At 39.1% G+C, this 23718-nt stretch overlaps 1 protein-coding gene across 1 annotated transcript in view; it reads right to left on the reverse strand.

Moving 5' to 3' along the window:
- LOC120941932 (aminopeptidase O (putative)) overlaps nt 1-23718 on the reverse strand; it is a 525264-nt gene that overhangs the window by 27370 nt on the left and 474176 nt on the right. The window contains exon 14 of the mRNA XM_040355486.1: nt 21448-21564. Within this exon, the coding sequence (XP_040211420.1) occupies nt 21448-21564 (117 nt within the window). The remainder of the gene's footprint in view (nt 1-21447; nt 21565-23718) is intronic.

Here is a 23718-nt window from a genome sequence, read left to right on the forward strand (position 1 = left end):
TGTATAATTATAACAATATAAGAGCATGGGAACATTTTGTTACACCTAGACATATTCTATCACTATATGGACAAACAGCACCAAAACAATATAACCTTGAACAGATGGAGGAAAAACCCACTAGACCTGGAATATGCACAATACTCTGCTAAATAGCAGATTATGAATGCTTTAACGCTATTAGGCTTCATAAACCATAACTTTGGCCAAGAGCAAAATAAACAGGCTTTATCCTTTGGTCTTTAAGCCTTTAATATAAAAAACACATTCCCAGAATCTGAAAAATCTATGAGAAAATAAAATTTGGCATCAGGAAAAGATCACAATTAAGGGGATCGCTACCAACTGAAAATGAGGCTGCACCATTCAATTAGGAATATTTTTATAAGACATTCATTACTTGCATTACATTCATAATCCAACATACATAGATGTATCAAAAAAAACAAAACAAATATGTAGCCTAGTAAAACAAATAATTAAATACACTTTGATGAAACAGTTTGCCTAATGCAGTCTCCTAGACATTGTTTGCCTAGTTAGGTACTGAAAAGACCCTTTTCCATATCTGTTGTCATTAAGTGACACAGAAGGGGTAAGGGGTGTCAGCCCTTGACATTAATATGTGCTTGTGTGCCTACAGCAATCATTGAATAATAATTTGTATAAATATTTCATAAGTCAGGGTATTCAACTATATCTAAGGAGCTATAGCAAGCAAAAGGCAGCAGGGAGACCCAGTGATCCATATCTTGACTTGCAATACTGGGGTCTTGGGTTTTATATCTCCATGGACACTCCTGGGTTCTCTTCTTCTATGATCACTTCAGGGTTCTTTTCCTTCATGGATACTTCAGAATTCTATTTCTCCATGGAAAATCAACTTACTAGCGGGCTGGACAAACAGAGGGAACATTTCCTAAGGTTCATCGAATGCTGGTACGTTTTAGAGCACTGGATAGTTAGGCTTCTTTCACACTATGGATTGTATGTCCGTTTTATAATATCCGTATTACACCTATTAACGGACGTTTATTAACGGATTTAATAACGGATACATACGGATAAATATTTTACCATTCTTCCTTTATTGAAAACGGATAATGTTTATCCGTATATATCCGTATACATCCGTTATATCATTCCTTTCTAACGTCCGTTAATAAAAAACATTTCACCCTTTCTTGAAGTCCAGCTCCAGAAGTCTTTACTGAGCATGCTCAGTAAAATTAACGTCCGTTAAAATAACGGACATTTACGGAGACATTTACTAACGTCCGTGCGCCATAGACTTCAATGTTAAAATATAACGGACGTTAATATATCCGTTATTTGCAACGGACAAAAAATGGACAAAAAATAGTGCAAGACCCGTCACATATTCCGTTATAACTAACGTCCGTATGTTATAACGGACTATTACGGATCTTTACGGAACATAAAAAAATCCCATAGACTTTAATGATATTTTATAAAGGACGTATAACTTCCGTTTTTTAACATTATCTGACGGATTTTAATACGGATTATTAAAACGGATTTATTTTGTAGTGTGAAAAGGGCCTAAATGATGACATAAGGCAGCCAACATGTTAGTTTATTTAAAACAACAGAGTTAGGCAAACCCTTGGATAAATCTCAGCTCTCTGTATGTAAAAGGTAAAGCATTAGTATTGGTGATTTAATAAGTGTGTGACTGCTTTCAGACTTGGATGTCCATTCCTAACCACAGATAACCATTTGGTGTATGGATACATATGAAAAGTGACATCTGCTATCAGCCTGTCATTACTTTGTATAAGCTGAGTATCCACTGCTATCTGCATACACCTGTCATCCCAGCCACCAGAATCTGCTGATTTTTGTCACTTGAATCCAGTGTAAGTATCATAACCACCTCAACTGTAGAATATTTCTTCATTTCCACAAAAAGTAAGGGAAACTATTTTTTTAAATTCCTTTATATAGCAACCCACCCCCCCCCCCCCCCCACAAAAACATGGGTACATTATTGCATGACTATGTAGTTGTCAGTCAAACTATCACAGCACAGAAAACTTAAAAATTGCACGGTAATGAAAGGATATTACAGGCTAGTAGTTAAAGGATAGGTTCAACTTTGGGAACATGTTACATGTTCTGCCTGTTTTTAGGGTGGAACATGGAACATGTTTCTGCTCCTGCGGCTGATCCCTGATTCCCCCCAGTGGGCTGGGGATCTTCACCCCCATACCCGCTGTCACTATTTGAAAAGGGTGCAGCAGTTCTGTGAAGGAATGAACTACAAGCACCAACGGCATTTGCAGCTGACGATTCAATGAGTTCTCTATGAACTACCAGGGGCAATGTTGAGTGCTATAGGTAGTTCATTGATTCTTCCTGTCAGTGTGTAACTGCCTGCCAGTACGAGGTATACAGCTTACACTGACAGTCTGTAGGAGTGGAAAAAAATGTGAATTTATTTATTATTTATTTTTAGGGTGAACTTATGCTTTAAGATGATAAGCACAGTGCCTTGCTATAAATGCAGCTTGGATGGTATTTTAACCGACACCAAGCAGTATGTGGAAACTGATGAAAGTAAACCACATCAAACATATTGCCTGAAATCGTTCCTATTGTGGTAGACAGCTGTGACTGCTGGACTCCAATAAGGGCAGGACCTTAACAGATTAGATGTGATGAACTATGTATAGCGCAGCAAAGACCCAAGAGCAGAACTTAAGGAGCATCTAAAGCCAAGAACAAACAATTTTAGTATTTTTAGTATACCTGTCCTATGATATGGTGGATGCATGTGTTTTCTTTATTTTTAGGCCTCGTACACACGGGCAAGAATCTTGTCAGGAAAAAAACGTTGTTTTTTCCCGACGAGATTCTTGGCAAGAATCTCTTGCCGCCCGAGTGTACACACTGACCTTTCAAAAGAACCGCGGTTCTCTTGAAAGGCAAAAACGCGGTGACATCATCGCGTACGACGAGCATTCGCTCGTCACATTCGATGCCGTCGCCGCCATCTTGCTTTACCCTACCTATGCCGTGGAAGCATTTCGAGCATGCGCGGTTTCCAAGGCAACAGGTAAGTATACACAATCTTGGGTTTCTCGTCGGGAAACAGGCCGACAAGAATCTCGACGAGAAAATAGAGCGCAGGTTCTTTATTTTTCTCGTTGAGATTCTGGCCAGATTTCCCGATGAGAACCCTGAAAGTCTTGTACACACGAATGGTTTTCTTGGCAAGAAAGCTCTGCCAGCAGTTTTCTTGCTGTTTTTTGCCGAGAAAACCGGTTGTGTGTACGAGGCCTCACACTTGTTTTTCCTTTATTTTAACCCAGTAATCCTGCCATTAACACCTGATTGAACCTTCCATTTACTGTTATGGAGCAGCTGATGTCAGCAGTGACATGTCCTCTGACATCCGCCACTATAGTTACATGTCCTCTGACATCCGCCACTATCTGATTGGATCCTGTCCGCCAAATCCAGATGGTCCTATTTTCCATCTATCTGGCGGATTGGATAGGATCGTATGAAAATAGACAGGCGGTCCGTTTTAACCCTATTTACCCAAAGAAGAGAACGGGACTGGGTCTGTCTCCACTCTGCAGTGGGGAAAGGTTAACAAGTCTGACAATGCTTTTAATGCTGTCTATGCCTTCATGTCCTGGTGACCACCACACCCATTTCTTGTATGGAAACACAGGGGAGGGAAGTGAGGAAAATCTCATCAGTGGTGTCAAGAGATAAGGGTCTGTTCACACTAGCCCTGTACACACGTGTTAACACTAGGTGCATTTAGCATTTCAGCGTTAATTAATTTCAGTGGTCAAAATAAATTATTATTTTGACCAACTAAATGAATTACAACCCAGATGCGCCTAGTGGTCAAAATAAATTATTATTTTGACCAACGAAATTAATTACCACCCAGATGCGCCTAAACCCATTTTTGACACAGTTTTTCCCCTGCCAGGAGAAAGTCGTTCAAGCGAGCTGGGCAACCATTCATTGTGCATGAGGTCTTACAACTGCTTTTTAACATATATACAAAGCCATTTATTTATTTTTGACAGAATAGAGACTGGTTAAATCTCCTGCTAGGCTCACTGGGAGATTTCTTCACTTCCTTGTCTTGTAGACACATCAAGTGGGGTGAAATTTCTCTATAGTAGGAGCAATGTTCTTTGTCACCAAAAGAGATGTCTCCATTGGAAAATGTTGGCGTTCCCATCACCTTATTTTCCAGGAACAGGGCAAAAAGAGATGGTCAATCTTCCTAAAGCCTGGTACACACAATTAGATTTTCTGCAGGGAAAGCATAGGACTTGTGTTCCGAAGAGCGTTGGCCGTGAACTTGTATTGCATACAAACGGCAAAGAATTGGTGGTCAACAAACAGGAAACTACGTGTTTTTTCAGCTCTTTAGCGCCACCCTTTGGGCAACTGCTCCTAATGTGTTATGGTTAGCATTGCTTCTGAGCATGTGTATTTTTACTTTGGAGTTTTGTCCGAAGGGCTTGTGTACACACGATCGGATAATCCGACAATACACATTTGTTGTCGGAAAATTTGAAAGCATGCTATCCAACATTTGTTGGCAGAAAATCCGACAACAATTGTCCGATGGAGCAAACAAACGGTCCGATTTTCCAACAACAGCCTGCCATCACACAACTCCCGTCGGAAATTCTGATCATGTGTACGGGCCTTAAAGACACAGACAGCAATAAAAAAAACACAAGGGTTCCAACCTTCGGCCATTCTGTGCTAAAAACAAAAAGGTGCTTTTCTTGAGATCGATTTAGAGACAGCTAATATGATGTACATTTTCTCTGGTTGTACTAGATGTAAAAACAAACTAAGCTTGAAACATCACTACTGAAGAGCAAATAAAATTAAAGAAGTTTGGGTTCCCTTAATCACGTGGAAAAAAAACAAATCACTTCTCCAACAAAGGAGAGATACAGATAGAATAAATACAATTAGCTGTGATCTGCTGCACTGTTATTTCTTACAAAGATAAAGTGCAACACAAAGGTTTGTTTGATGAAAAGAACAACTTTCTTTCAAATGCCATTTTTGTATGGGTTTATGAGTGCTTATAAATTACAGCTGTGAAATACAATGCCATCGTTTTATAGTGCAGCTATTTTTTATAGGCAGACTATGGGTACAATGGGGTATTTGTGTGCATGGCTCCGTTACACCCACACTATTGTTTGCGGCGTGTAGTCTGGTATACATTGTACACTGCCCTCCAGCAGGCTTGGAATACATACACAGTGAGACTGGGAACCGTATGCTCTCATTTTAATTTGTACACATTAGTCTTTCTTACATAGGAGCCTATTAAATATAGAAAATGCAATAAACTGGTTATAGAAGGCAGCAGACCACCTAAACGGATACAATTATAATTATTTACTAGACATGCTAGGAAGGTGATGAAAAAACCCCAAAAAAACTGTTGGCTATTTATATGAATAAAACTTAACTGTACATGCACAGTGATATGTATGAGGCCCTGTTTTATTAGAAACATTTTTATTTTATTGTATTAATTATATAAACAGAGGTAATAATTGAAAAAAACAACTATTGAGCCAATGTTATGTTGTGTACAGTTATATTTACTTACAATTGTACTATAAAATACTCCTAAATGTATGTTTTTTCAACACTTCTTATTTTTCTTGGCGTGACTGAGGGAACATTTTTTAACTGATCATTCATTAAGGCCTGATTCACACCTATGCATTTTTGCATTTTGCAGATTTGCACTACAGAACGTGTTTCATTGGAAACCATGTTAAATGAACTGTAGTGCAAATCTGCAAAATGCAAAAAGCACTAAAATGCATAGGTGTGAAGCAGGCCTAAACTTAGATGTTTGGTTTGCCTGAATGTGCATGATAATTTATATTCAAAAGGAAGGGCGCACAATAAACTCAAGAGTTAATATCAGCTAAAAATATCCTTTGCCGCCAATCCATACTACACACAGAACATTGGCCTAGAATGGTGAGGAGAGGCCTGTTTTCTGGAACACAATGAATTATTATACGCCTACATCTTCAAAAAAGTTGTGACTGTAAATTATAAAACCATATTTTATTCACAGCAGAAATGGAGAACATATCAAATGTTTTCACTGAAAAAATGTACCATTTATAAAAAAAATTGATAACAGCAACACGTCTCAAATAATATGGGACAGGCCAGAATGTCCCTCTCCTCTTGATTGCCAAAAAGAATGTCAAATTTTGGTTTGTCTGGCCACAGAACAGTTTTCCACTTTGCAACAGACCATTTTAAATGAGTTTTGACCCAGGGAAGATGGCAATATTTCTGGATCGTGTTTAGATATTGCTTCTTTTTTGCATGATAGAGCTTTACCCTGCATTTTTTGAAGGCACAGTCAATGATTTTTGGATGTATTCCTGAGCCCATGCAGTGGTGTTCATCACAGAATCATGCCTGTTTTTAATAAAGTGACGTCTGAGGGCCCAACAATCACAGGCATCCAATATTGTGTTTCAGCCTTGTCCCTTGGGCACAGACATTTCTCCAGATTCTCATAAACTTTTGATAATATGTATTGTAGATTATGATATATTTATATCTTTGCAATTTTAAACCGAGGAACATTATTTTGAAATTGGTTGACAATTTTTAGGTGCAGATTTTCAGATTGATGAACCTCTGCCCATATTTGCTTCTGAGACACTATGATTATCCAAGATGCTCTTTTTATACCCAATCATGTTACTGACCTGTTGCCAATTACCCTAATTTGTTGCAAAATGTTCTTCCAGCTCTTCCATCTTACTACCTCTTATTTTCTAAATTTTACACAGCGTCCCAACTTTTTTGGAACTGGGGTTGTACTTTGAGGACCCATATGCTTGGTGTCTGACACTAAGAAGCTATTTTTAAAACAAAAGCAAACTGGAGAAAGAAAACAGGAACAGGAACACGAATTGAGCTGTTGCCCATGTTGACCAACCAAGGTTTATTTTTCACTTTGTTTACTCCATGGTGTTATCTCCATTTTCTCAGCCTCCTATTCCTGTTTACTTTTTTTTCTCAGCAATGGATGAATCACAAACACAGAATACAGTGTCTAAAAAGCACGTGTCCATTCTCCTGCAATAAAAGTAGGAGTCCCACTGATTCCTATGTGGCTAGTTCACATATATGTGCTACAGTTTTAAAAGGAAGGCCTTTGTGTATATTGGTGCATTTACACAAGCCAAGCAGGCCAGTTAAATCAATGGGGAGCTCAAATATGTGTAATGCAATTTTGTATTTTGTAATTTTATTTCATCTGCATGATTGAAAATCCAGAAAATGTCTAGATACACACATATAAAATGCAGACAAATTTGCATAATGCATAAATGATGTGTGAAATGGTCCTAAGCAATGATGACATCAAATCAATTGCTATAGTCCATCAATTTAATACAAACAACAGGAATAAATGATAACTGAACATCAGACGTTTAGAGGTATAAATCTGTGCTGGTCCAAGATGTAGGCTAAACCAATGAGTGCTATGTATTTTGTGAAATACATATTCTGATAAAGATACTCTGTAAGAAAAAAGTGCTGTGATTTCTGCTGTTTCTGCTTAAGATAGTAGTTTATTTGGCAAATGCCTTTCTTGGGGACTCTTACATAGATCGCTGTAAACAGGGCCGGATTCCTGACAAGACCACCGAGGCCAGGCCTTGGAGCGGCAGTGGGTGCAGGGGAAGCGCCGGTTGTAACACACAGCTGGAGACTGCTGGGTCACAGAGCACACTGTAAAGAGTTTGGGCATGCTGTGATAAAAGTCCCGCCCTCCTCCTAGACCAGCTTGTGTGATAGAGGCAGTGTTCTGTCTATCACACAAGCTGGTCTAAGAGGAGGGCGGGACTTTTACCACAGCACGTCTAAACTCATCACAGTGAGTTCCGTGACACAGCACTAGCAGGACATGCCCGATGTGCGTAATGCACACACTGACTGGTGAGGCTACATTGTTTGGCACAGTAAGGCTTCAATGATGGTGAGAGGGGCTGCAATGATGGTGAGGGGGGCTGCAATGATGGTGAGGGGGGCTGTAATGAAGGTGAGGGGGGCTGTAATGAAGGTGAGGGGGGCTGTAATGATGGTGAGGGGGGCTGCAATGAGGGCACAGTAAGGCGGCAGTGATGGTGAGGCTGCAATGAGGGCATGGTAAGGCTGCAATGATGGTGAAGCGACAATGAGGGGCACGGTGAGCAAACACATGTCCTTTAACCAAGGGTCAGACTACCATGAGCCTGGATCCCTATTGTTGACTCTAGCAAAGTGTAAACCTCTGCCAGGATTCTTCTCTCTGAGACCCTGGTAGAGAGATTTCCTCTCACTTCCTTTGCTAATGACAATGGTTTCATCAGAACACAAGTGAGCAACAAGATTTAAAGTGTCAATGACACATTCTTTTGGAATCCTGCAACATTGTTTTGGTGTCCCCAAAATATAAGGTTTCCAACTAAAAATTAATTATGACATTTCAACATTTATGATCTGGGATAAAAAAAATAATAAATTATAAAACCCCAATTTTGGTCCCAGATCAAAGGGTGAAAACCCTGTACATAAACGTCTTTTGTATGGTGTTATGGATAATAGTCTATTTTGTTATGTTTTAAGTCTAGGTACATTTCTATGCTTGTGAAATATTTAGGCAAGATAAATAAAAGTACAGACCAGGGTGTATCACTGATAATCTAAATATCACTGCATTGCAAAACTTCCTGCACAATATGTTCTTGTCTCAATGTCTTTCCACACCAGGAAACTACTGAAGGGTTTATAATAAATTGTGAAAATTGTGTGAACTGCCTGTATAACCAGAAATTTCCTTTAGCAGGCCTTGGCTATCATATTTTAAAACATGTTGTGTGTCTGGCTCCTACATTCTGACCTTTTGTGGGAATTTAAAGCAGCTCAAAAACCACAAGTATTTTATTAACTATATTCGTATGCATTAAGGAAGATCCAAATGCATTTCTACAGCATATATTCAAGGCTCTGTGGTAAGGTGTTGTAGAAAAATGTCTTGTATGCCATTCTCTGGGGTACAAATGATAGAGCAGATAGATCACTTAGGCCGCGTACACACGGCCGAGAAACTCGACGGGCAAAACACATCGTTTTGCTCGTCGGGTTCCTTGTTCGGCTGTCAAAAAACTTGTCGAGCCAAATGTTCCCATTGCCCAACGAGGAAATAGAGAACATGTTCTCTTTTTGGCTCGACGAGTTTCCCGACGGGTTTCTCAGCGAAAAGTGTACACACGACCGGTTTTCTTGGCAGAATACGTCTCCCATCGAGTTTCTTGCTGAATTCTGCCGAGAAAACCGGTCGTGTGTACGGGGCCTGATGGTTTGAAATACCAGACAGACTTGTAACAGAGTAAAAGTTTTTGTTTTTTTCAGCTTTTGACACTCATAAGAAATATAACGGCAATGTTCAATTCTTTTATACAGAAACAATTATTTTTTACATTGTTCGATTCTTTTATACGGAAACAAAAAATAAAATAAAAATTACATTATAGGCCCTTGAAGGATATCATGAGGTTCTTATTAGAGCTGCAGTTGCTTCAGGAGCAACCAAAGTAGATGCAATATCTGAATTACATCATTGGAAGCAGAGCACTTCCATCCATCCATTATGAATAACAACATTAGTGTACAGACTGAAAGTATCATAATAAAATTATCAACAATAAATGAGCCTACCTGAACATAAAATCCCTGTCTTTTCACTATCGTTCTACAGTCTGAGTAATTTAAAGATAGTGTCATTTCAATTAACAACATTTGGCTTCAATTAATGTTTTAAGCCTGAAAATGATGCGTATAGTACCATATGGCCCATTCTAGCAGATAGCACAAAATAATAGATCTCATCAACACAGTAAGGAAAAGTAGCCAATATGTGGTGAAAGGAAGGTCACAGTCGATTATATGCAATTGTCCAACATCCCCAACACACACACTAAAGCTGGCCATAAATGAAACAATTTTCTTGTACAATATTTCTTTAGATTTACAAAAAACATATAATATGAGGTCAAACTTAAACACCTTTAATTTGTGTGCAATCAGGCAGAGCCTTGCACTACATAGGTGAAGGTAAATCTAAAGGAAAATGAATAGGAACATTGTATAATGCATGCATGGCCAGCTTTACAGGTGCCCAATGATATCAGATAAACAGTCAAATGTTTATATGACCCAAACTCACCCATCCATCCATGTCTGCATACTTTATTTTAAGAAATCACATTGACCCCCACCCCCACTAGGATTTGTAGCTGCAGCCATCTTGAGTAAGGGCAGATGATTCATGTAGCATGTACTTACTTCTGCCCTTAGCTAAGAGATGTAGGCAGGAAGGTGTGTTTAGCTGAGAAAGCCCCTCCTCCAGATGAAGAAAAAAATGTTTATGAGGACTCCTGTGATGTATGGCATTTTTGGCCTAGGCCTGGAACCAGGAAGCAACTGGTAACAAATAGAAGTTTAAAACAAATGATCATAGTATTATACCTTCCTATATATTTACTAATGCTAACAGCATTAGTAAAATGGGCTTTACAAAGACACTTTAGGTGGCAGTGTTTTAAGTGGTACTCCAGGCAGTTACAAAAGATAGTAAACGGTTGTAGCTCAGTATTTATTAATATATCTTAATTTTTTTTTCAGCAAGCAGTGTTAGTACCCGAATTTGACTTGGTATCAACCTCTAGCAGTCCCTGTATAGCAAAGGTCAAACCATAGAAAAAAAAAAAAAGCAGCAGAAGAACTCAAACAGTTGTGCTGCAGTGAAAGGAGAATGCTAATAGTTGGAGAGAGCAGAGTGACAGAGAGATGAGTTCATCTGCCTGCTGTTTCAATTGTTGCTCCCTCAGAGGAGGAGACCTGTAAGTATTACAGAACGGCTGCAGAGAAGATTCAGGTCTTTTCTCCTGCCAGAAAGGGTGGTGCTGTGATGTGGAGTTATGTGAATCTAAAAAAATGGATTAACACAAATCTTTTGGCAGGTAAAACAACTTCCTTATATGTATTTTAATTTTTTTTTTAAACTGACTGCCTGAAGTCCAGCTTTAAAGCTCAACTCAATCTTTGTGTTTCCCAACCTATTTTTATTTTTTTTAATCACTTTATACTTACGCAATTTTTTTGGCCTATGACGTGATGTCAGATCTTCTTTCTCCTCTCCTCTGGCCTTGGCAGTTTTTACTCCTGCACAAGTGGGGCTCACATAATGTGTGAACATGGTTCTGTACACCAGTGTACTGCGAGCCCCCCAAAGAAGTATATCTATGACATCATCAGCTCACAGAAAATGGACTGGATAATACTGGATATTATTCAGCCCAGAAGATGATGCAGCTGGACCTCACAACGTTAACTGCTTGCTGACCAGCCGCCGCAGTTTTACGGCGGCAGGTTGGCTCTGCTGGGTGAGAGCACGTAGCTAGCAGCCTCGTCCCTGACTATCGTGCGCATGCTCGGCGGGCGCGATCGCCGCAGGGCCCCCCCGCGATTGCTCGTTACAGAGCGAGGACTGGGAGCTGTGTGTGTAAACACACAGCTCCCGGTCCTGTCAGGGGAGAAATGCCTGACCGTCTGTTCATACGATGTATGAACAGCGATCAGTCATTTCTCCTAGTGAGGCCACCCCCCCTACAGTTAGAACACACCCAGGGAACATACTTAACCCCTTCCCCGCCCCCTAGTGTTAACCCCTTCCCTGCCAGTGGCATTTTTATAGTAATCAATGCATTTTTATAGCACTGATCGCTATAAAAATGCCAATGGTCCCAAAAATGTGTCAAAAGTGTCCGAAGTGTCCGCCATAATGTCACAGTACCGATAAAAATCTCTGATTGATACTAGTAAAAAAAAAAATATTAATAAAAATTCCATAAAACTCCCCCCTATTTTGTAAATGCTATAACTTTTGCGCAAACCAATCAATAAACGCTTATTGCGATTTTTTTTTACAAAAAATATGTAGAAGAATACGTATCGGCCTAAACTGAGGAAAAACTGTTCTTCTGTCTGTAACTACACACCGTAATGCAAGGCTTTCTCCCTGGTGTGGCGTGTCATGCTCACCCCCTCCCTTGGACTACAGGAGAGTCAGGACACGCTCTACGTTGCAGATAGAGAAAGGAGCTGTGTGTTAGGCCCCGTACACACGAGGAGACATGTCCGATGAAAACGGTCCGCGGACAGAGAACGCGGTGACATAGAAGACACCAACGTTCTCAAACACGAAAGTGCAATGCTTCTACACATACGTCGAATCAATTCGACGCATGCGCGGGATTTCGGGACGCTGGTTACACGTCATAACCAGCGGACATGTCCGATTAGGTGAACTAACCATCAGACATGTCCGACGGACATGTTTCCAGTGGACAAGTTTTTTAGCTTGCTAAGAAACTTTTGTCCGCTGGAAACCTGTCCGCTAGGCCGTACACACGGTCGGACATGTCCGCGGAAACTGGTCCGCGGACCAGTTTCAGCGGACATGTTCGACCGTGTGTACGCGGCCTTAGTGTGAGTCCTGACTCTCCAGTAGTCCAAGGGAGGGGGCGAGCACGACACTCCACACCAGGGAGAAAGCCTTGCATTACTGTGTGGAGTTACAGACAGAAGAACAGGAAGTGAGGATTTCTCAGAAGAAATAAGGACATTTAAAAGCAAAATCGAAGGATGAGGTAAGTGAAGTAGGACTGCACAAAGGTAAAGGAAGCTTTTTAGGAAAAAAAATTGTACCTTTACAACCCCTTTAAGTTTTAAGCAGATAGCCCCAGGGAGGATGAAAGTGTTTTAGTAAAAGCTGCATTTTTACTTTAACACATGCTGGGCAACCTGTTTCCAATGTTAATCAAAAATCATTATAGTTTCGTGCAATTTTCAGCACGATTCCCTAGAGCTTCTCAATTGAAGCTTTACATTGACTCACATGATTTACTCCAAACGTATTTAGGACACATTTCTAAAAAACATTAAAAGCTGGTTCCAGCTCCTTTAAACTAAAGTGTAATATAGGTTTTGTTGCCCCATTCCTCTGACAAAACAGGACCTGTTATATCACATTTAAAATCTCAGTGTTCCAAAAGGACATAGGGAGATGGATAGGTAGGTAGGGTAATAGGTCTGCCACTTACAGCTACTGCACAGCAAACAATGTTATCTCTACTCTGGAAAAAATCAGCACAGTCCTTGATATCACCTTGTCTGATAAGATGAAAGCCAGAGATTTGCCCTTTGGAAAGGTCACAGAGTGCTATTCTTTGGGGAACATATATACTTTATTGACAGTTAGACAGATCTTTTCTTTATTTTTTCTTCTATGTGTTAAAAATAACAGAGTCGGATGGTCAGTTTTTGTGTCGTTAATGAAAAAGAAGTGACATGCAAGCTCCTCTTTACTTGCCTGACACACTAGCATGGGATCTCTCCAGCAGTATTGCTCCCTTTCCAGCCTCTCTTCTCCCTGTTATAGATCTGACATTTCACTGGTATCCAGGCACGATTAAAATACATTCTAATTACTATATATAGTGAAAGTATGTTTGCATACTAATTAAAAATAACAGTCTGGCAACTGTTAATGTGTATAAACAATGTCAAAAGGCTGGAATAAAAGGAGACAAATCTCTATTGCCCTATAAGGATATTTTGTTACAACTCTTCTTTACTCAGCTATATTTGTTCTTCCACCCTTTTTAAGTATTAGGGCATATGAAAATTCCAAAAAAAAGAAAAGATCCTGTAGAAAAAGGAGGGAAAATACCAAGTTACGTACACAAACACATTCCTATGTGTCCACATCAGCACACTATTACATCAGTGACGTGTGTACTGAACTGTGATGAGTGGAAACCAGTTTCATTTGTAAAGATTGTAAGTTTTCTTGTTATGTAAACCTGTGGCATCTCAGTGCTATGTATAAATGTATAGAATTTGCAACATCTGCTATTTACCCTGCCTGTCAAGGTGGCAATTTAAAGCAAAAGATCATTCATGCAGATTACGTCGACTCAATATAGCAGATTTCAATATATTACCTATAAAAAAGAATTTTCATCATTTATATACAGGTAGGTTGCTGCACTGTCATATCACTGTGCTTTATTAGACAAACCAGGGATTTCATTAAAGTGGTTTTAAAGGCAGAAGGTTTTTTACCTTAATGCATTCTCTGCATTACGGTAAAAAATCTTCTGTAATCAGCTCTCCTCCCCTCTAATTACTTACCTGAGCCCGATCTCGATCCAGCACTGTGTCCGGGAGCAGCGAATGGCTGAGCTATGCTGTGTCTATTGACGCCCACAGCCTGGCTCAGGAGTGTGCCCAATAGCACATGGCTTGCCATGGGGGCACACCCAGAAGTGGCAGTAAGGGACTGCTATGTGCAATACCATTGCACAGAGCAGGCAAGTATAAAATATTTATTATATGTATTAAAATATTTATTATTCTAATTGAAAAAAATGCCTTTAGGGTACCTAAAAAGTTTTTGATAATGACCCTGAAAGATATTTCATATGACCAGTACACAACTTATCCAAAGATATTGGATGACTATTCTTTACTACATGTAGTGTTGTCAGGGTTATTATTTGGTATGTCTATATAGACTTTAAACTTTTTACTGACTATAAAACTCAAATGAACATGTAGAATTATTCTATTTTTTGTTGGTCATCTATGGAAACAATAAATTAAGTTCCTTTATGGTGACTGGTGTTGATCCACTGTAGAAAAAGATCAGTCACTGTAGCATTTGTAAACAAACCCTAATGCGAGTCAGCAGGAGGCCAACTGCAGGTAAAATTCACCTGTCAATGAAATCTGAATGACTTCCAAAGCTTCTCAAACTGACGTCCAACTAATACCATCAATCCAAGCCCAAAGATCAGTGACACAGGCTTTCCTATAGAGGGCACAATCATGTAAAACAGCTGTGCAAAAAACTCTTTAGGTGTTTGACTGTGTTTTGACCCACACAGATGCACACCTACTGCTGCTTCTCACTTTTTGTGCAGCCACAAAAACATTGTTACAATAGTCCCAGCGGGAGATCATGAGAGACTGTGCCCACACTGCAAGGGGTAAAACCCCTTTCACACTGCCAGCAGGCCGCGTTAGCGGTAAAACGCCACTAGTTTTAGCGGTGGTTTACTATAGTTTTAGCGGGGTGGGGAGCCGGCGATTTTAACCCCCTGCCAGCGACGAAGTGGGCACATTTAACCCCTGCTAGCTGCCGAAGAAAGGGTTATATGCGTCCAAAAAGCACAGCTATACACCGCTTCTAATCCGCTCCAAAGATGCTGCTTGTTGGACTTTTTCCAACGTCCTTCAAATGCACCGCTCCAGTGTGAAAGCACTCAGGCTCTCACACTGGGGCTGTAGGGGAAGTGTTTTTCAGGCGTGTTAGAGGTGCTATTTTAGCCCTTTAGTGCCTGAAAAATGCCTCCAGTGTGAAAGAGGTCTCAGGCCTCGTACACACGGCCGAGGAACTCGACGTGCCAAACACGTCGAGTTCCTCGGCCAGTTCAGCCCTGAAGCCGCCGAGGAGCTCGGCGGGAGGAGAGCTCCCATAGAACAACGAGGAAATAGAGAACATGTTCTCTATTTCCTCGCCGAGGTCCTCGTCGGCTTCCTCGGCCGAAAGTGTACACACGGCCAGTTTCCTCGGCAGAATTCAGCCAGAAACTCGGTCGGAAGCTGAATTCTGCCGAGGAAACTGGTCGTGTGTACGGGGCCTAACAGCTAGTTTTGAAGAAATACTTGTACTTACCCGTTCCTGTTACCCTGGCAGATAGCATTACCCTATGCTGTGGCAGTGGACTATCCCACAGTGTCAACGTGCCCAGTGCAGAGCAATGGACCCTGCTTTGCTTTTGATGACATTAGGATCCTAGACTGCAGGAGTGTGTAGTAGAAGCTGTGGGAACTGGTCTAGCTGCATGGAGGAGCAGAGGATGGGGTAAGTAAACTTTTTTGCTCCCCTAGGCCTAAATGTTTTAGTTGCCTAGAGTTGGGCTGTAAAATAACTGTTAAGTCTGAAATAACAGAAAACAAAGTAATCTCATCGTTTTACCTTTAAAAATAATGGCCACTTTTACATCATGTCTGTAAGGTGTATGTAATACTTGCAAAACATTATAGGATTAGTTTGAAAAAAAAAAACACAGAACATAAATATCAAACATTGACCCTGAGTGACCCAGCATTGTTTTAGTGAACACAAATGCATACTGCCTACAGCAGTTTAATAGCCAGTGTGAGCAAAGCCTCGCCTTGATGAATGATTACAGCTAATTAGATTGTCCCTCTAAGCATAAATACTGTGTTATGATTCATTACACAAGAAGTACCTTGCATATCCAACTTTTCTTACATATTGTTTTTGTGCTCCCAATTGTTATTGGTTTTTATTTGCAGAAGTACATTGTATATCAGAGGCACAAGTGCAATTTTACAGACAGCAGTGTAGACAAAGTGAGGTCATCATGGGCAGAGCAATGACATCATCACCATTTCTGACTGCTGAGCCTCTAACACCTGTTCCTATGACACTGATGTATATCTCCTATTCTAAATGAAAGAAAATACAATTCGTAACACATAACAAATGCTTTATCAAAGCCATGGAATCTCTCCTTTCCCAAATACCATTTCAATTACATTGGTTATGGAATAAAAGAAAAAATATCCACATTTTTAAAACTGAATAAAAAAAAAGCCCTGAACAGTTTGTCTGTGAATACATGTGAATTCCAAAGTCGTTACTGGAAAGCCTGTCTTTGCCTTATTTGTTCTTCTTTCCCAGTCAGGGCTCTTAACTCATGCTTATCTTGTTACTACCCAGCAGCACTTGCTGCATTTTAAGGATCTAGCTTTTCCCGTCTATCTAAAATAAGAAAATTCATAGTCTGATAAGCAACAGTCTGTTTCCTTTTCCACCCCTATGAGAATGACTTTCCCCTGCTGTGTACTTCATAACACCAAATATATGAAATCTAGAACTCCTCCACATATGCAATCTCCATTTGCCACGTATAATACCTACAAGTTGGGTTACATTTTTTTTTTTTTTACAAGCACAAACATTTGTACGCAATTAAACTATACTGAAAGTCTCCAAACTAAAAAAATCGAAATCACTGCTATGTATAATAAAAAACCCATGCGTGGTTTAATTGGGGTATACGGTTTCTAGCATTCTCTTTTGATGTGTGATGACACGACAACAGAGACCAACTAATAGACACTAGGATACCACATGACGCACGGGTGCAGAAATCATTACAACACTTTTTTTTTTACATATTCAGTATTAACTTGTACTAGCTATGTGCTTAAACTGGAAGTGTAATTTAGGAGAAGCAGAGAAAACATGTAAAGACTCCCTATCTTAGATTCTGAAAATCTGCGGACACTAACTATCTTTGGGACCCTCTGGGTACTATAATAGTTCCATGAAAAACCTAGTTTTGGCTGTAGTTCTAACATTTTCCAATGCGAAATTAACAATAAAACTGAAATTTTATTTTATAACATCATCGATAAGCCAAAAGCTAGGTATACACTGGACAAAGTATATGTATTTATTAAAGTTATAATTATGGTCACTTGGCCAGATATCTCATTGGTTCCCCTGACAAAATATTATCTAACGAAAGGACTATTTTCCTATTTAGCTACCTAATATATTTTTGTTTGCACCCCCTTAGGGACATTTTTCCAGTGCTTCCTGTCATGACAGGAAGTGGGCAAAAATCTCCATAGTTCAGCACAAAATGTAAAAATGAAACATTTATCACTAAAACACATACATGGAGTAGGATACTAAACCAGTTTAATACCATTCGACTGGGATCAAGTGATCTGAGAAATCTGCTTTCTTGCAGGACAACTATTTCCAAACACAACCTCTACAGGCTACTTGCTGTCTGTAATACAGAAAGTCTGATGTATCAAAATGCCAGGAGTAAATTTATCACAGGCTCCAATCAGGTTTAAATCAACTTAGACTTCTGAATCCAATTGGAGATACAGCAAGCAGAGATAAAGCATATTAAACAGCACACACTTTAGCAAACACATCTAGCCTACATGGGAGGAGCCCTGTAAAATGTGTCAATTAGGGGTTAAATAGAACCAATAGGTACAATGGGTAGAATTTAGCACAGCTGCAGTGTTTCCTGGATATTCACTAACTGGATCCACTTGTTGCCTGAAACTGCTCTTTATTTTTTACTTTTAATACATTTTTATTAAAGTTTTAACAGTATTACAAACACATATTTTATCTTTTTGTTGTGAAGTATACAAAGTCAACAGAGAGACTCATCCATATACCAATATCTGAGGAAGCCTCCTCACATAGTATGCATGGCCCATTTTCACAATCCGATATCACAATCTACTGTGCTACTTTTGTCCATGACCTATAGCATGTACCCTATTGCGGGGCACTGCTCTTCATTTTATTGACAAATACTTAAAGAAAGCGTACTTATCTTTGATATAAAACAATATGATTTTGGGCTTAGTAGCCCTGCATGACAGTTAATCACATACATTGACACAAAAAGAACTATCTTTTTTACCCTTTCCATTTGTAAGATTTATCGCGTTATGTAGGTCAGAGATAACTCTGAGGTAGTAGAAGATGTAATGTACTATTAGCAATAGTGCACAATAGTAATGTGCGTGATATAGTGTGCAATAAATGTATATGACAAAACAAGGCTATATGTATTATATGAGAGCAAATGTCTGAAGGATGATGAGATTCTAACAAAATGGACCATTACATTAGTGTGAAGTAAGGTCAGCATGGTAAAAAGAAATGTACCTTTAATACATGCCTGTGTGCATTATTGATTAACAATTATATCATGAGGATGTAGTTGAGCAGAACAAAATAAAATCACTACTCATTATCAGGCTACAATAGCACATTGGCATCCTAAAAAATCACCCCGAATTTGCAGCACAGATCACTACAACTCATCAAAATATTGAAAACGATAATATGAGCTGATGGAGAATTAAACTAGTTTGCAGGCATCAATAACCAAAACCGATCACAACTGTGCTCATTGTATTGCTAAATTATGAGAAGAGACCGTTTTGAATGATTCTCAGACTTGCATCAAAAAGGAAGAACTTGTAGAAGTCCTGTTTTTTATGTTATTAAAAATAATTATACAGAAAATTTTGATTTAATAGGGCCTGTTATATTCTAATGCAAGAGGTAATTTAAGCCCCTATTAACAGTTTTTTCATGAAAATTACATTTACAGTGTGAAGGAAGTTTAAGTAATGAATCAAATATGAATGTATTGATATTAACATTTGTGTGCTCTACCTTGCTCCACGCACTGCTGAGATCTACCTTTACAGCCCCTGCAAATATCTAGGTATGTGAGCATGTGTGGCTCCCACAATGTATAGTGTGAGCAGCCAATCACCAAGCCTTTGCTGTCACATGGACTGGAAGGGAGTTTACTAAGGCCTCATACACACGACCGTTTTCCTCTGCAAAATCCATCAAGAAAAATGCTGGCAGAGCATTTTTGCAGAGAAAAACGGTCATGTGTATGTTTTTCGTCGAGAAAACTGTCGTGGATCTCAACGAGAAAAAAAGAGAACATGCTCTCTTTTTTCTCGTCAGGAGTCTCAATTTTCTCGTCGGGCTGGTTTACGACGAGAAACACGTTCATGTGTATGCTTAGAAACCCACGCATGCTCAGAATAAAGTATGAGACGGGAGCGCGCCTTCGGTAAAAGAAGCGTTCGTAATGGAGATAGCACATTCGTCACGCTGTAACAGACTGAAAAGCGCAAATCGTCTCTCACCAAACTTTTACTTAACACGCAGTAACATGAGATTAGCAAAAGCAGCCCCAAGGGTGGCGCCAGTGGAATCAAACTTCCCCTTTATAGTGCCGTCTTACGTGTTGTACGTCACTGCGTTTGAGAACGACGAGATTTTGTCTTGACAGTGTGTATGCAAGGAAAACTTGACAAGATAATCGTCAAGCCTGACAAGAACCTCGTCGAGGAAAACATAGTTTCTTTTTTACGACGAGATTCTCGGTCGTGTGTACGAGGCCTTAGACTTGTACAACTTTCAACTTTTATAGAAGATTGATACTACCATTGCAATTTTAGAGGCTCCAACGACAGATCCCAGCAGTGAGGGAGTTTGGTAAAGAGAAAAGTAGGCATCTTAGTGCCTGCTATGACAAGGTCACATTAAAATATGTGCTGTCATAATCTTTAGTGTTTTTATTTGGATGATACAATACCAATTATAAAGGGTTGCAATACTTCACAATGGGCTGCGGCTTCACTCCCGCAGCCCATTGTGAGCCTGGGCTAAAACAGAGAACTTAAACAGATTAAAACGACTGAAATATGATCACCTAAATCCTGCAGATTTTAAGTAAAAAAAGCAAATAAAATGCAAATGTATGCAACTATCTTTCAGGGAGGGTGCCTCCGTGGAAGTATAACAATTTCACGTCTACCCCAACCCCTACACACAAAATGCAAATGTACATTTTCCTCATTTATCCTAGTTTATGGAGCATAAAACAAATAAAGTCATACTGATAATTGTAGGCTGCATCCCCAATTAACGGTAAGCTTCTTTTGGTTTATTATCACTATTATTTCACATGTAGCCAGGCAAGGCAAAAGAAAATACTGAAAAAATAGCCTATAAAAATTACAAAACACATTAAGTTACTTTGAGGCCCCATACACACGTCCGAGGATCTCGACGGGCAAAACTCATCGTTTTGCTCGTCGAGTTCTGTGTGAAGCCGCCGAGGATCTCGGCAAGCCAACTTTCCTCATTGAACAATGAGGAAATAGAGAACATGTTCTCTATTTGGCTCGACGAGGAACTCGTCGGCTTCCTCGACCGAAAGTGTACACACGGCCGGGTTTCTCGGCAGAATTCAGCTCCGATCGAGTTTCTGGCTGAATTCTGCCGAGAAACTCGGTCGTGTGTACGGGGCCTGACCCACAGCCATAGGTAGCAGTACAATCAAAACTAGCTTGAGTGGGTTGGGGGCGTCCAATCTCAAATCCACCCTTATGTTTAGAACCAGCCAAGATGCACCAAGGTCTGCATACAGTTGAAATACAGTTTTGGATACAATAAACCTTTGCACGCACCTAGACAGATCTACAAATGATTGCATGAAAAAGTGTACTCCCCTCCTCGAAAGCTTGCTGTTAGACTTTTTAACGCCTTTGCTAAACTGTGATTACATTTGACAATAAACAGTCAGCCATTTATTTTTTGGCCAACCAAACACCTAGTTTTGGGTTTCATGTTTGGCACTAGGCATCTGTTCTTACCTCTGCGTCTTGTTCCTGCAGACCGTAGGTTGTCTTTAGGCATTGCAGTGTTTTGGCGCATAAAGTATCTTCCTGCAGCAGCAAATCCAAAAGCAGAACCAGCTGATCTGGAAGGATCTGTGAACAAAAACACTTTTGTTACTGGTGTTTTTATAAGCAGCACAATTATTCATATATAGCAATCTCTAGTGACTCTTTCAAATCAAAAGGTCTATATTGTTCAGAAGAAATAAATCATGTATATTAGAATTAACACCACATAGGGAAAGCCACACTGTTGTGGTATCATTTATCCTATAAAGGAAAAACATTCAACACATCAAGTAACACACTACTTGAGCTATTTAATGCAAATAATTAATAAGACACATTTCTCAGCTGATGATAAACTGTGGGTTTATACAGCAAAAATATCTCCATTTTAAAGAAAATCTATGGTGAAAGACTGGGTCGTAACCCTCAGATACACTACACAGCATCCTGTCACTGGTTTCATAAATTCGAATGACTGGAGAGTGTTGTAATTCAAGGTAAAAACACATCTGCAAATAGTCAGAGAAAGACAGCGCACTTAAACAAAAAGCAAGCCACACCACAGAATAAACATGTGTTTTTCCTTTTTACTATTTTCCTCTATTCTCATATTATGGATAAGATTAACAACTCTTCAGATATACAGAACATTTGCTTTTTTGTCAAAACTGTCCACTGCATAAAACTTTTACAACGAAAGTCAAACTTTTTAAAACAGCCACAAAAAGAGACATGCAAAAGTATAACAGCTATGAAAACGAGAGCAGGTGCTTCAATAAGTCCTTGTTCATGCTCTTTTAATATATTTATTAGTAAGCATATTGTTTATTCCCTTAAAAGTGTGACACGCCATATCCCTTTTGCTTTGCTCTGCCCATGCTGCGCTTTCATATTTCTACAAACCAGGTGTTTTAGTCTTTTATTTATAAATTATAGGGTACAACAGCTCAGACTTGCTTGTAACAATGACAGGCCTCTAGGTATGTTACACCTTGTCTCAACTGCCAAACGTTACACTTAAGTGCTACAGAATTACTATTTTACAAAATATCCATAATTTTGAAACCTGTTCTTAAATGTGAACCCTAAAGGAGAAAACCAAAGATCCCTTAAATATGGGGAAACATAAACACAGTACAAAGCTTGCGCAGAGGCCTCGGCTTGAAAAGAATAGAAGAATTCTGACTTCTGTCATACATACATAGCCTTAAAAAATCTGCATTTTTTTTCTATGATATTTCTGATAATAAAATGCCAAATATAAGAAATTGTAACAAGATAAAACACAAATAAATAGAAGCAAATGTGATATTGCATTTCCTACAAACCTAGCTACCTCTTGGTATCACACAAAATAAAGGGTATTGAACACCAAATAATACTTCATAACTTTCTGGCAAAATAATAAGAGATACTGTACCCAATTCCCACAATTTAACATTTCACAGAACTCAATCTGGCAAACTGAATCTTTATATTTCTAAGGACAAAACTGCAAACAAAATACCAAACAATTATCGATCACAGTTTGATATAAAGATACTAAAACGAGAACAGGTTACTTCCCTCAAAGGTGATACATAACACACTATATCATATTTCATATTTTAAGCTAATCAAAAAGTAATATGTCCCTCTGGTGACAACATAACATACCATAAACAAAAAACAATGAATTAAAATAAAAACATAATTTGTTTCAAAACAATCTCAGTAAAAATTTTAAAGAAAAAAAAAACGTTGCAATTCATTTCAATTTTACATGTGAAAAAAATGTGCACAATGTTCCACTGGTTATTGCAAAACAATTGTTACTCGTTCTAAGATCACAAGTGCAGACTTTATCGACTGTGTCCCAGTAAAACTTATGAGAAATGACTTTCCTGTATGCACAGTTTATCAAAATATTCCTGATAAAAACTCAAGTCATTAAATCATTAACTGACATTATAACTGTATAACTGGGAAAAAAAAGAAACTAAAATAAAATTAACTTGTTGCATGCCAGTAATCATAACTGAGAACCTTATTTGAAAAGTTTAACCAAAAGAAATGAGCAAAAAAGTAACACAAGAATATTTAAACAGTTGGGATTTGCATGCATTGGGTGTAGGTATACAGGTTTAAGCAGGACTCAACTCCAAAGCCAAACTAAGAAACTATGTAAGTCATCCCACATCTTGTAAAACATTCACAATACCACAGCCCCATGTCACAAAAAGCAAATTTGTGATGTTG

This window comes from Rana temporaria, chromosome 1 (genome assembly GCF_905171775.1).
Source record: "Rana temporaria chromosome 1, aRanTem1.1, whole genome shotgun sequence".
Classification (NCBI taxonomy): Eukaryota; Metazoa; Chordata; class Amphibia; order Anura; family Ranidae; genus Rana; species Rana temporaria.